General features: G+C 42.8%; 1 protein-coding gene across 1 annotated transcript in view; it reads left to right on the top strand.

Moving 5' to 3' along the window:
• LOC140191349 (all-trans-retinol 13,14-reductase-like) overlaps positions 1–15,195 on the top strand; it is a 46,082-nt gene that overhangs the window by 15,958 nt on the left and 14,929 nt on the right. The window contains exons 4-7 of the mRNA XM_072248663.1: positions 4,458–4,659; positions 5,754–5,951; positions 6,035–6,154; positions 12,732–12,870. Coding sequence (XP_072104764.1) covers positions 4,458–4,659; positions 5,754–5,951; positions 6,035–6,154; positions 12,732–12,870 — 659 coding nt within the window. The remainder of the gene's footprint in view (positions 1–4,457; positions 4,660–5,753; positions 5,952–6,034; positions 6,155–12,731; positions 12,871–15,195) is intronic.

Genomic DNA, 15,195 nt, shown 5'->3' with positions numbered 1-15,195 from the left:
AATGAGCAAAGGTATGTTTGGAGAAAAAGGTGCAAAATTTCATGGAAAGAACGCTTCTCCAACTGTTAAGCACGGGGGTGGACCGATCATGCTTTGGGCTTGTATTGCAGCCAGTGGCACGGGGAACATTTCACTGGTTGAGGGAAGAATGAATTCAATTAAATACCTTCAAATCCTGGAAGCAAACATCACACCGTCTGGAAAAAAAAAGCCGAAGGTGCAAAGAGGATGGCTTCTACAACAGGATAATGAACCTAAACACACCTCAAAATCCACAATGGACTACCTCAAGAGGCGCAAGCTGAAGGTTTTGCCATGGCCCTCACAGTCCCCCGACCTAAACATCATCGAAAATCTGTGGATAGACCTTAAAAGAGCAGTGCATCCAAGATGGCCCAAGAATCTCACAGAACTAGAAGCCTTTTGCAAGGAAGAATGGGCGAAAATCGCCCAAACAAGAATTCAAAGACTCTTAGCTGGCTGCAGAAAGTAGTTACAAGCTGTGATACTTGCCAAAGTGGGTGTTACTAAGTACTGATCATGCAGGGTGCCCAAACTTTTGCTTTGGGCCCTTTTCCTTTTTTGTTATTTTGAAACTGTAAAGGATGGAAATAAAAAAATTAATCTTGCTTAAGATATTAAAGAGATGTGTCATCTTTAACTTTATGCCTTTTGGAAATCAGGTCATCTTTTACTCACTTAGCTATTCACAGTAACAGAAATTTTGACCGGAGTGCCCAAACTTTTGCATGCCACTGTATATCTCTTTTACACAGTATTGTATACAGGTTTCCCCTGCCATCCGAAGGTAGAGCACTCCTATGAAACAGTTCGTAAGTCGGAATGTCGTAAAGTGAAGAAGCAATTACCATTTATTTATATGGGAAAATTTTGTGAGCGTTCGCAGACCCAAAAATAACCTACCAAATCATGCCAAATAACACATAAAACCTAAAATAACAGTAACATAAAGTAAAAGCAGGAATGATATGATAAATACACAGCCTATATAAAGTAGAAATACTTTTCCACAATCATTACTGAACTGTTCTCCATAGCGAAAATCTCACGCAAGAGCCGTCGGCAGAAAATCTCACACAAGTGCTGTTGGCAGAAACACTCTCCAGTAACCTTTAAGCTATGAAGCTGCCAAATCATACCAAATAACACATAAAAATACACAGCCTATATAAAGTAGAAATATGTATGTACAGTGTAGTATCACTTGCCGGAATCGGGAAGATAGCTTGCCGAGCACACTGCTGATGCTGTGTTAGACTGAGTCGTCGCAGGTTGGGATGGTGCAGTGGCCCCCACCCTCCAGGCCGCCGAGCGATACATTGCCACGAAGCATGCAGGAATGCAGCGGTAGCCGGGAGGCACACAGCACATCTTTAAGAAAAAAGCCAAAATAAACAAGCTAATTAATTAGGTGCCGCCCAACACATAATTGTCGGCCCAGGTCAGTGCCGATTGTCGATTGCATCGCCTCTGATCTGGGCCGACATTTACGTATCAGGCGGCACCTAATTAATTAGCATGTTTATTTCGGCTTTTTCCTTAAAGAGGTGCTGTGTGCCTTCCGGCTACCGTTGCATTCTCCGCGAATTGGTATCTGTCCGTGGCCTGGGGGTTGGGGTGGTGGGACACGGGTGTCATCTCGTCGTCTGTTTCCATTGGAGCAGGCAGCTCATCTTCTCCTATGACTGCCCGCCTTGATGTTGAAGCTTGAGGTTCGTCGTCTGCTGTGGCTGATGTGGAAGGCTTGCTTGACTGCTGAGCCTCGCGCATTTTTCTATCACACAGTTCTTTGTAAGAACTCAGACCATCCTGCAAATATATTCTAAACCGACGTACCCTTTCAAAATTAAAGTTGTACTTTATCATTACTCATTCGGTTTCGATTGTTATCCTTTTTTCTTCCAATTGCATCAGCTCTTCATCTGTCAGTTCTTGGTTATTGGATGCCAAAACTTCAACATCATGTTCGTCAGCTTCCACAAGCCAAACTCATGTTGTCCTTCCTTCGTTCACCACGATCAAAACGCTTAATTATGTCCAGTTTTACGCTACGTGTAACACCCTTACGAGCGCTTTCAGGCTTTTCCGATACCTTGGAACTCATCTTGCAAACGGCTGCTCACAGGCTTATGTTTAAGCAATGCCGGCGAGAATCTGGGGGAGAGCGGCTGCTCGGGGCACGCACTGCTTTTTTTTTCATAACAGTGAAAACACCTTCTGAAAGTGAAAACAGGGTACTAATGTAGGTCTTTTGTAACAGTGAGGTTTCGTAAAGCGAACGTTTGAAAACGGGGGACACCTGTATATAATTTTATGTATTGCACTGTACTGGCACAAAAACAACAAATTTCATGACGTGAGTGATGATAAACCTGATTCTGATATGGGTCTCCATTGTGGACTGAGTGTGGGAAGGGGGCAGGGAGAGGGGAATCATGGCTGGGAAAAGCAGAAGGGAGAGGGGAGGGAGCAGGAAGCACCAGAGAGACATTCTGTAATGATCAATAAACCAATTGTTTGGAATCAAATGGCCTTGCCTGGTGTCTCAGGGCTGGGTGTATCTATACCTGCATGCCCCAACCCCACCCCTGGCACTCCTTCCCTGTCACCTGTCCCACACCCCTCGCCATTCCCAACATCCTTTGCTCCCGCCGGATTTACAAGCTCCCTTTCCGCTCCATGTTGACAAATACAGTACTGTGCAAAAGTCTTAGGCACCCTAGCGCTCCTTGTCTCTAGATAGATATATTACAGTACTGTATTCCAGTGCCTTAATCTTGGTCTCTAGTTATCTCAGTGTAGTTGTAGTCAGCTCTTCTGCCCACTGTTAAGGACTTGAATGCCATTGAAGTTGTGTGCTATCTCACTAGAACTGGACAGCCACTCCCAACTAATCAGAATCAGACTTATTTGCCCCATGTGCATCGAAGCATGCAGCAAAATGCATCATCTGCATTGATAACAAACATATCCCAAGATGTGCTGGGGACAGCCTGCAAGTGTCGCCACACATTCCATCGCCAACATAGCATGCCCACAAAGTTCTGCTGAACAACGTAATCAACAGCAACAATAGCAAAACAAGTTCTTTTGCATCCCTACACACAGACACACACCCTCCAATCCCAGGATGGGCTACCTCAGCCTCCAGTCCTTGTCCCCAGACTTGCAGGCATCAGGCCCCCACCTTCAGACTTCACTGCAGGACTCGCCAGGCAACTTGCAGACTCGCAGGATCCTCTGATCTGGGCCCTTGTGACTTGTGTCTCTAGGACCTTGAGTCTTCCTAAAGCAATCTAACTTCTCAAATGCTGGCTGCTGCTTTATGAAGCTGAGCATTGTTACTTGAAAAACAAACTACTGATGAACTCAGTGGGTCGGGCAGCATTTTGAGGGAACTGGATTGTCGACGTTTCAGGTCGAGACACTTCACTCAGATGAAGGACTGCGACCTGAAGCATTTACTGTTCATTTCCATCTACAAATGATGCCTGACCTGCTGAGCCCTCTCATCACTCTGCTTAGTGTTCCATTTTCATGCAATTGCAGTCTCTTGTGTCTCCTGAGGTATTGAACCTCATGCAGGACTAGTCCATGCCATGATCTATCAGTCTTGGCGATTCATTCCTTCAATTAAGTCATTACCGTTCTTTATTTTCTCAATGTTCTCAGCAAGCTTTACAGAACATTAACTATTCTTGCATGTGGCAATCTCTGAATGTTGCTGAAGGTTATATACACAGCTTTTTCTTCTATTCTATTTGAATGTGGTCAGTACATCCCCAGCTTGCTTCATGGTCAAGCAGCTGTCACATCCAGAAATTCCCAAGATCCCTCCTTAATTCCTTCCTCACATTCACCTTGCCCCTTCACATTGGTCTTTACAAAATAGAAGGTAATTTGAGGCTTTCACTTCATACATGTGGAGTTGAGTAGTATATTAAAGTATTAAATATCTGTAAATAGAAAATATTTTCTTACACAAGACGGTCATAAGTGCTACTGTGTAATGGTTAATGCCTTAAGTGGTATAGTTCTAAACCATTGATCCAGAGATGCAAGTTTGAATCCCACAGTAGCAACTGAGGAATTGAAGTTCAGTTAGTTAAATAAGGCTGGGATTTAAATTTCAAATAAACCTGAATAAGCAGAAAACCACTGAGGTGTCTAGCTAATAACATTGGGTAAGGAAATCTACTAACCTTATTTGCTTGGGCTTACATGTGACTCCAGAGCCACCAATGGGTGAATTCACGAGTGTCTCATCAGATTGGGGGTGATGAGCATATGCAATAAATGCTGGCTTTTGCAGTGTAATCCACATTACATGAACAAATAAAAATATACCAAAGAGCAGATAGAAACAATCGCGGACGTCCTCTGTGTGCGTTGAAGAGGGATTTGATCTTTCTAACACATTTTGTTTTTTTCTTTAGATGATCAGAAGAAGACTTCCACTATTAGTCATAATAAAAATGATCCCTTTTCAACTGGCCAGGTTCCTCATAAGGACTGGCATCATCCACTGGTTCACATCATTTTTCAAGCTAGCTTCCACCTCACTTTCAGATGTGGTTAATAATCTAACAAAGAATAATGACCTTCGAACCGTCATCTGTTACCTCTGCGGGGATTATGGTAATATGCTCTCATCATATCTGTCCGTGTTGCCTTTCACTGAGTAAATAATAAGAAAACTTAGTGTGTTTAATTCTGTTGGAGTTTGCCAATCCTAAGTTGATACAACAGTGCAGCGGTCATCCATGCTTTGAATGTGGCCAGAGAGAATGTGCAAGCTCTGCACAGATGATACCTGAGGTCAGGATTTAACAGGGATCTCTGACGCTCTGAAACAGTGGCTCTACCAGTTGGATCACTATGCCTCTTAATGGGATGGCAGATAGAAGTGTTATCCCTACTTAAGGAGTATTTTCATTCATTGTGACTGAAGAGTTAGCAAGAATAATCCCAGCTTCCAATATGTCTTCCTTTTATCAGTTCACATTCGCTTTCTTCACCTGTTTACCTCAGTTTTCAAGTCCTTAGAACTCGTCACACTCTTTCCCAGGTTACGAGAGGGTTCCGTTACTAAGAAATGTTTGAAACCTGAATAACTTGCAAACTGGAAATGTGGCTGCTCGACTATATATTCAAATGAAAACATAAGCCAGCCAAGGGCAGTGGTAATTAAACCAAAGTGTTTAACTGAACCATTCAGATCTCCCTGCAAGATGCACTGATGCTGTCATAAACCAAGTGCCAAGCAGAAGATGCCTGCAGCCCCACAGCAGCTGGCAAATCTATCCCACTGGTCTCCCAAACACTCGTTCATAGATACAGGCTGTCCATAAGTCAGGCATTCGTAACCTGTATAACTTCTTGACATTGCCTGATAGATTATCCAAGCTATTTAATGACCCACAGGCACTATTATTTATGGCTTGGATGGAGTTCAGATTAGGAGTGGAGTAAACCCTAGTAATGCTGTGTGACATGTTCTCTTAAATTTATGCATGTTTGGCTGTTATTTGCATTTGGTTTGTGTGATGCAAACACATTTGTTGCTCAATGGTCTAGAATAATGGATAATACTGACAAAAAGCTTCAGGATTTTAGCTCAGACATTTCATTTTAGGAAATGGTCTGTAGTTTGGATTCTGTAGACTTTTGGTAAACACATTGTGTATTTGCATATTTACTGCTTTTGCAGGAGATCTGTTTGCTTTCCACAGGAGTCGCGCCCAGAGATGCCAGCGTTGTGATGCATGCCCTGGTAGCTCAGCATTTCCAGAAAGGTGCATGGTACCCAAAAGGAGGGACTAGCGAGATAGCCTTTCACATAATCCCAGTTATTAAGAAAAGTGGAGGAGATGTCCTTGTGCGGGCACCTGTTCAGCGTATATTAGTAAATGAAGATGGTGCAGCATATGGTAGGTGCGAATTCAATGCTTTTGTTTCTCACTGAGGAGGGAGATTTATTTTTTGCGAATCAAGTTTTATCTTTTCTTGGTAGGTGTGACTGTGAAGAAGGGTGAGGATGAAATAAACCTGTTTGCTCCCATTGTGATTTCTGATGCAGGAATATTTAATACCTATGAGCAACTATTACCACGTGAAGTGCAAAGTAAACCAGGTGTGTGCATAAGAGAACTTCTTGATTGCAAAATATACAGAGACAAGCAAATATACAGTTTAAAGCAAGTGATTCAGGACCAACTGGGACATAACTGATTATTTCAATTTTTCTCACTTATTGAATTGTTTGATAAGATGGAGGAGACTTAGATCATTCAGCTCATTGAGTCTGCTCCATCAGGCTTCCCCCCAACCCCATTATTCTGTCTTCTGCAAATAACCTGTAACTCCTTTACCAATCAAGAGTCTACTAAGACACAAAATACTGGAGGAACTCAGCAAGTCAGGCAGCATCCATGGAGGAATATGGACCCTCCATAGATGCTGCCTGACTCACTGAGTTCCTGTAGCATTTTGTGTGCGTGAGATGCTTAAGATTTACAGCATCTGCTGTATTTTTTGTGTTTTTAAAAACCTATCAATCTCTGCCTTGAATGTGTCCAATGACTTTGCCTCCACAGCCCTCTGTGGCAACAAGTCCTAGAGATCCACAGCCCTCTGGCTGAAGAAATTCCTTTTCATCTCAGTTTTAAAGAGATGTCCCTTTATTCGGAGGCTACGCCCTCAGGTCCTAGGCTCTCCTACTAAAGGAAGCATCCTCTCCATGTTCACAGTATTCATGTCTTTCGACATTTGGTAGATTTCAATGAGATCCCCTTGTCCTTCTGAACAGCATCAGGTACAGGCTCAGAGAGATCAAACGGTTCTTGTACATTGAGCCCTTCATTCCCCAAATCATTCTTGTGAGCCTCTTCTACTAGACCTTCTCCAGAGCTAGCACATCTTTCCTTAGATACGAGCCTAAAATTGCTTACAGTATTCCAAATGTGGTCTAAGCAACACCTTGTAAAGCCTCAGCAGTAAAATCCTTGCTTTTATTTGATTAATACTAAATAATGATACTATTTCCCCTTTTTGGAGTCTGCAACCTATAACATAGTTTCCCTTCCTGTTTTTTGTTTACTTGAAGGTTCCGAAGGTTCAGAAAATGGCTGTGATTGACTTTGGGTCTTTGTTCTTAGGACCATTATTAACCTATTTATTTCAAAATATGCCAGTCATATGGCCAGGTTCAAAGCAACTGAATTGTTATTTTATTGAGATACAATCTGGAGTTGGCCCTTCTGACCCTTTGAGCAGTGCCCACTGATTTAACCCTATCCTAATCACGGGACAATGTACAATGATGAATTAACCTATCAACCGGCAGGTCTTTGGACTGTGGGAGGAAATTGGAGCACTTGGAGGAAACCCGGGGTCACGGAGAATGTACAAACTCCTTACAGACAGTGTCAGGAATTGAACCCTGGTACTGTAAAGCTTTGTGCTAATCACTCTGCTATTGTGCTCCGTTATAATAGCTCAGTGAGGGGAGTGAGCAGTTTATTGTTCAGAAGGATTATTGTTTGAGGTTGAGGAGCCACCAGTTTAACTTGGCTCATTGAATAATGGAAATGGTGGCGTTGTTTGGGCTCGTGTTCTAGAGGCATATGAAAAATGTTGCCTAGTCGCTGAGCCTAGTATTGAAAGAAATAACCAAATCATTCCAGCAAAGAGCACTGGTGGTAAGGTGCATTGTTTAAAATTAAATTTCAATTCATTGTTTTGTCAAAAGGAACATGAATTACAATCTACCTGCTTTAAAGGCAGTCCCTTTGTCTGGAATGTAAGAGTGGCGATTGTTGGGACTGTGAACCAGAGAGACATTTGAAGCTAGTTGATATAAAAGGTGTTTATTCATCTCAACAAGCAAACATTCTCCTGGATATCTTCTCATTTGATTCTCTCTAGACTCAAATCACTTCCTGTTTTATGGTCTTTAGATCAAAGGTAACAGCAGATGATTCAATAAAATTTCAATAGTTATAGTGACATTGTCAGATTCAAAATACTGAAGAAAACTTGTCCTTCCATTCTAAGATGGGACACTCTCAATAGCTTTGCTGAGATGAAGCAATTCACAAGGATGGTCTAAAAGCTTCTAAGTACAGCAATCCCAGGCACCCCAGGCACCCAACATCAATGTTGTGAGGACCGACTCTTAGTACACAGCACCTCTCAGCCTCAGTCTCCTGCCTTCTCCCTCTATCCCTTCATGCCCTGACCAATCAAGAACCTATGTCTTTGCCTTAAATAAGCATAAAAACTTGGCCTTCACAGTTGGCTGTGGCAGTGAATTCCACAGTTTCACCACTCTTTGGCTAAAGAAATTGCTCCTCATCACTGTTCTAAAAAGACACCCTTCTATTCTGAAGCTGTGTCCTCTGGTCTTGCACTCTCTCACCATAGGAAACATCCTCTCCACATCTACTCTATCAAGACCTTTCACCATTCAATAGGTTTCAATTAGGTCACCCCTCATACTTCTGAATTCTGGTGAATACAGGCCCAGAGCCATCAAACACTCTTCATATGACAAATCATTCAATCTTGGAATCATTTTTGTGAACCTCCTTTGAACACTCTCTAGTTTCAGCACAGTCTTTCTAAGATAAGGGGCCCAAAACTGCACACAATTCTTCAAGTGAGGCCTTACCAGTGCTTTATAAAGTTTCAACATTACATTCTTTTATGTTCTAGTCCTCTTGAAATGAAGGCTAACATTGGAATTGCCTTCCATCTGCACAGACTCAACCTGCAAATTAATCTTTAAAGAATCCTGCACAAGGACTCCCAAGTCCCTTTGCACATCCGTGTTTTTTTTTGTATTTTCTCTCTACTTAGGAAATAGTCAAACCCTTTCACTTCTACCAAGGTGCATGACCATACACTTCCCAACACTCTTCCATCTGCCACTTCTTTGCCTATTCTCCTAATCTAAGTCCTTCTGTAGTCTACTTCCTCAAAAATACCTGCTGCTCCACGTATCTTCATATCGTCTGCAAACTTTGCAACAAAGCCATCAATTCCATCTTCCAAATCATTGACATATAACGTAAAAAGAATCGGTCCCAACACAGACCCCTGTGGAACACCACTAGTCACTGACAGCCAACCAGAAAAGGCTCCCTTTGTTCCCACTCTTTGCCTCTTGCCAATCAGCCATTGCTTTATCCATGCTAGAATCTTTCCTGTAATACCATGGGTTCATAGCTTGTTAAGTAGCCGCATGTGTGGCACCTTGTTAAAGGCCTTCTGAAAATCCAAGTATACGCATCAACCGATTCTCCTTTGTCTATCCTGCTTGATATTTTTTCAGAGAATTCCAACAGATTTGTCAGGCTAGATTTTCCCTTGAGGAAACTATGCTGACTACGTCCTATTTTATCATGCACCATGAGACCTCATCCTTAATAATCGACTCCCAACGTCTTCCCAACCACTAACTGGCCTGTAGTTTTCTTTCTTCAGTCTCTCTCCCTTCTTGAAGAGTGGAGTGACATTTGCAATTTTCCTGTCTTGAATCTAGTGATTCTTGAATTATCATTACTAATGCCTCCACAATCTCGTCAGCCACCTCTTTCAGGATCCTGGAGTGTACGCCATCTGGTCCAGGTGTCTTATCTACCTACAGACCTTTCAGTTTCCCAAGAACCTACTCTCTAGTTACGGTGACTTCACTCACTTCATGCTCCCTGACACCTGGAACTTCCACCATACTCCTAGTGTTGTCCACAGTGAAGACTGATGCAAAATACTTATTCTGTTCATCTACTTGATCTGAGATGTCCCAGGCCCTGGAACCCAGGAGGCAACATACCACCTGGGAAGCTCATTCTCACCCACAGAATTTCCTGGTCCATTCCCCTAACTAATGAATTGCCTATCACCACAATGTGCCCTTTCCCTTTTGAGTCATAGAGCTGGACTCAGTGGCAGAGACATGACCACTGTGTAAGGTCATCTCCCCCCGACCCCAAAAAAAAAACAATCTCCAATGTGATATACCTGTTGCTGAAGGGGATGGTCACAGGGATACTCTGCACTGTCTCCTTAACTCCTTGCCCCTTCCTGCTCGTCACCCAGTTTCTTGTGTCCTGTACTACCTCTCTGTGTCCTATCTATCTATCATCCCTTAAGCCTCCTGAATGATCCGGAGTTCATTCAGCTCCAACTCCTTAATGCAGAGTTTTAAAAGCTGCAGCTGGATGCACATCTTGCAGTTGTAGTCCTCAGGGACACTGGAGGTCTCCCTGCCTTCCCACATCCTGCAAGAGGAGCATTCTATGTCTGTGACTATGTTTGATGTGTTAAGTGCCAAAATAGCCTGGACTGGAAGCTGAAGAAGGGTCTTGACCTGAAACGTCAGCTGTTTGCTCATTTCTGACCTGCTAAGTTCCTTCAGTATTTTGTGTGTGTTGCTTTGGACTGGAAGCTTCTATGATCTCAGCAACAATGGTGCAAAATAACTTAAACAGTATTGCTTGATTTGATGTAGGCGCGTGGCCAAGTGGTTAAGACGTCGGTCTAGTGATCTGAAGGTCGCTTGTTCGAGCCTCAGCTGAGGCAGCGTGTTGTGTCCTTGAGCAAGGCACTTAACTACACGTTGCTCTGCGACGACACCGGTGCCAAGCTGATTCGGCCCTAGTGGCGTGGAGAGGGGAGATTTGTAGCATGGGCAACTGCCAGTCTTCCATACAACCTTGCCCAGGCCTGCATTCTGGAAACCTTCCAAGGCGTAAATCCATGGTCTCAGGAGACTAATGGATGCCTATATTAGCATACCACCATTGTCTTCTGTTTGGCTGATGTCTGATGGTCAAAGCACTTTGCAAACCGTATCTCTTGGGCAGCCAACTCCCAACTATGGTTTGTTGACAGTACTGTTTCTTTACAAAGCTGCCCTTTTGAATTCAAACTGATTACTGTTTGCAGTTTAAGAATTGAAGACCGATTTTTGTTTGAATGGACGCCTGCTACATTCACATATGTAATTCTGTATCTCCCGAATCCCTAGCAGCAAGGAGACAATTGATTATCCAACTACCAACGTAATGTTTCCAATGGCAGAAAGGTGTAGTCAAAGGAAGCTGGGAGCAATGGAAAGGTTGGAAAATCATTCATAACAATGTGGGTTTAATTTCTGGGGTTAATCTTTGCGCATTTTATTACTGAAATGATAAATGAGGCACCATTGAGTCAGTGGGGAAATTTTAGGCTTTACTTGATCCAGTAGTCATGTGAAGCATAACATTGGTTCAGGTCTAACATAGAACATAGAACAGCACAGCACAGTACAGGCCCTTCGGCCCACAATGTTGTGCCGACTCTCAAACCCTGCCTCCCATATAACCCCCCCCACCTTAAATTCCTCCATATACCTGTCTAGTAGTCTCTTAAACTTCACTAGTGTATCTGCCTCCACCACTGACTCAGGCAGTGCATTCCACGCACCAACCACTCTCTGAGTAAAAAAACCTTCCTCTAATATCCCCCTTGAACTTCTCACCCCTTACCTTAAAGCCATGTCCTCTTGTATTGAGCAGTGGTGCCCTGGGGAAGAGGCGCTGGCTATCCACTCTTTCTATTCCTCTTATTATCTTGTACACCTCTATCATGTCTCCTCTCATCCTCCTTCTCTCCAAAGAGTAAAGCCCTAGCTCCCTTAATCTCTGATCATAATGCATACTTTCTAAACCAGGCAGCATCCTGGTAAATCGCCTCTGTACCCTTTCCAATGCTTCCACATCCTTTCTATAGTGAGGTGACCAGAACTGGACACAGTACTCCAAGTGTGGCCTAACCAGAGTTTTATAGAGCTGCATCATTACATCACGACCCTTAAACTCTATCCCTCGACTTATGAAAGCTAACACCCCATAAGCTTTCTTAACAATCCTATCTACCTGTGAGGCAACTTTCAGGGATCTGTGGACATGTACCCCAAGATCCCTCTGCTCCTCCACACTACCAAGTATCCTGCCATTTACTTTGTACTCTGCCTTGGAGTTTGTCCTTCCAAAGTGTACCACCTCACACTTCTCCAGGTTGAACTCCATCTGCCATTTCTCAGCCCACTTCTGCATCCTATCAATGTCTCTCTGCAATCTTCGACAATCTTCTACACTATCTACAACACCACCAACCTTTGTGTCATCTGCAAACTTGCCAACCCACCCTTCTACCCCCACATCCAGGTCGTTAATAAAAATCACGAAAAGTAGAGGTCCCAGAACAGATCCTTGTGGGACACCACTAGTCACAATCCTCCAATCTGAATGTACTCCCTCCACCACCACCCTCTGCCTTCTGCAGGCAAGCCAATTTTGAATCCACCTGGCCAAACTTCCCTGGATCCCGTGCCTTCTAACTTTCTGAATAAGCCTACCGTCTTGGTACTGATAAGTATGGAAGTAGATGTTTTTCTCAGTGGAAGTCCCTAATGATGTGCAATGATAGTTACAGCAACCATTATTTTTCATTTACCTTGTTCCAGCTGAGCTCCATCTTGGTCATTTCTGAGGAACTCACAGTGGTTTTTTAATAATTTACTGTTGTTTTGATGGCATTTCAGATCAAGACAACGGGGAAAAAAAAAGCCTGTTACACTTGCCAATAATATCTGGGAGCATGAAAATAATTCCTTCAGTGGTCGGCAGATTTGATGGTAATTAATCTTTCTGTTGGCCCCACAGCAATCCAGGCACTGCTGAGCTCGCTACAGCATGGAGTGGCAGGATTAAGCATATTTGTTGGCCTTAATGGTACTACAGAAGAGTTGGGGTTGAAAGCAGCAAATTACTGGTTCTTTAAGGAGAATAATATTGATGAGCTGTAAGTCAATCTAGTGCTTTAAATGATGACAAAACTTCTAGTAGATAACTCTCCTGTGTTCGTTAGATTGAATTTTGTGAAATAACATGAATGTGGTTCACAAATATAAACCATAAAACTATAATACGTAGGGGTAGAACTAACCCATTTGGCCTACCAAGACTGCACTGCTATTCCATCATGGCTATCCCTCTTAACCCCATTCTCCTGCCTTTTTGTAACCTTTGACACCCTGGCTAATCAAGAACCTGTCAATCTCCGATTCAAATATACTCAATGACTTGGCCTCTTCAACCATCTGTGGCAGTGAATTCCACAGATTCACCACTGGCTAAAGAAATTCTTCCTCATTTCTGTTCCAAAAGGACATCCTTCAGTTCTGAGGCAGTGCCCTTAAGGAAACCATGCTGACTTTGGCTTACTTTATTATGATACTAAGCATGTATGAGGAAGTATTGCTGATATTCTTGGAATGACCTGGAATCTCAAATGGTTTATATACAGTATTTCAATCTGGTCATGCTGTGAGTAACTGGGAGGAAAATTATTGATTCGTTACTATAATTTGTTTCCAATTTTCTTTGAAGACTTTCATTTATTGGTTATAATAATATTGAATGCAAGGAAAAGTTAGTGGTACAATGGATGGAATCTCTCTGAAGGTACTGCGTCATAGGAACCAGAACTGTCAGGCTGGGTAACAGCTTCTTTACACACTGCCCCTGCTCCCAACTCCCCAACTCACAGACACACTCTCATCCTGCACTGGTCACTTTTCACTTTTCATCTTTTATTGCTGCTGTTTCACATATTTATACTGCTTGTTTTATTATAATAGTGTCAGTAACATTGCCTTACATAAACATATACCTTACATTTTGTCAATTTCAGGCCATGCCTGCCAGGGACTTGATGTTATTTTGTGACTATGTGCTGTGTATGACTATAGGCACTCTGTTTTGCACCTTGGTCCCAGAGGAATTGTGTTTCATTTAGCTGTATACATGCGTATGTTTGAATGACAATAAGCTTGAACTTCACTTTCAACTGTGCAATCATGATGAATTCAGCTAAAGTTGCCAAGCCAAGAGTGGAGAGAAACTGGACAGAAAGCTAACCCTAAACCTTGGTGTATTTGCGATAAACCTAATCTAACTAGGAAAGGCAGAGCAGCCCTGAAAGAGCTTAAAGGAAATGAGATTGTTATCAAACCAGCAGATAAAGGGAGCAGTAGAGGCAACAATACCTGTTTGAGGCACACAGACAATTAAACAACACAGAACTCTACAATTAACTACCAGAACCCATGTACGAGAAAACACAGGAGAAAATTAAGAACATTTTGGAAGAACTGAGGAGGGCTAACTATCTCAAGGAAGAACAGTGGAGTATCTGACAGGTACACAGCCACGGGCAAGAAGGTTGCATATTCTGCCCAAAATACACAGGAACTCAGACTTGTGGACCATTCCTGGAGAATACCTCCTGGCAAGCCTATCTCCTCAGACTGTGGCAGTGAATCATACAGGATAGCTAAGTACATGGATGCTTTCCTTAACCAGCTATGGCAAAAACACCCCAGCTACATCAAAGGCACTTGCCATTTCATCCAGCTAGTCAATTCTATGTCAGTGCCCCTGGAGGCTATACTTTTCACCGTGGACATTGCTTCTATATTGGTGTATAGACTTTCAGACAGGAAAACCCTCATCCAGAGAGACTAGACGAAGCCTCGGTAAAACTTCTTTACGTCAGCCTGGCAAAGAATAATTTTGAAGTCAATGATGAATTCTACTTTCAAGTCAAGGGCATGGCAATGGGGAAGAAGTTTGCTCCAGCTTTGCCAATATATGCATGGCAAAGCGGGAGAAAACAGCTTATCCAAAGTGCCTGGGAAAAAAACCCATATGCCTGTACAGATACTTGAACAATATCTGGGGTGTGTGAACACATTCTGAGTCAGAATTGGAAGAATTCATTCGAATCCTGGACACTCATGACCCATCCATTAAAGTTAAGGCCACAACAAGCAGGAAGAGTATGGATTTCCTGGACAGCATGGTACTTAAACTGTAGCCAGAAACTAGCCACCAAAGTATTTATTTTTTTTATTTTTTTTTTTTTAAAAACCACAGACACCTACACCCTTCTGTGTACAAGTAGCCACCATCCCAAACACTTTCAGAGGCTTTGTCAAAGTACAGCTGACCCGGTTTCACCTCAATTGCACCAGGGCTGAGGACTTCCACCAGGCCACTACCATCATCTTCACTGCACTTAGACACGGGGCTACAGTGGATGAAAACTTCAAAAAGTCAGATTTGA

The sequence above is a fragment of the Mobula birostris genome, chromosome X (assembly GCF_030028105.1).
Source record: "Mobula birostris isolate sMobBir1 chromosome X, sMobBir1.hap1, whole genome shotgun sequence".
NCBI classification, from domain to species: Eukaryota; Metazoa; Chordata; class Chondrichthyes; order Myliobatiformes; family Myliobatidae; genus Mobula; species Mobula birostris.
This window is presented reverse-complemented; position numbering and strand designations above follow the sequence as displayed.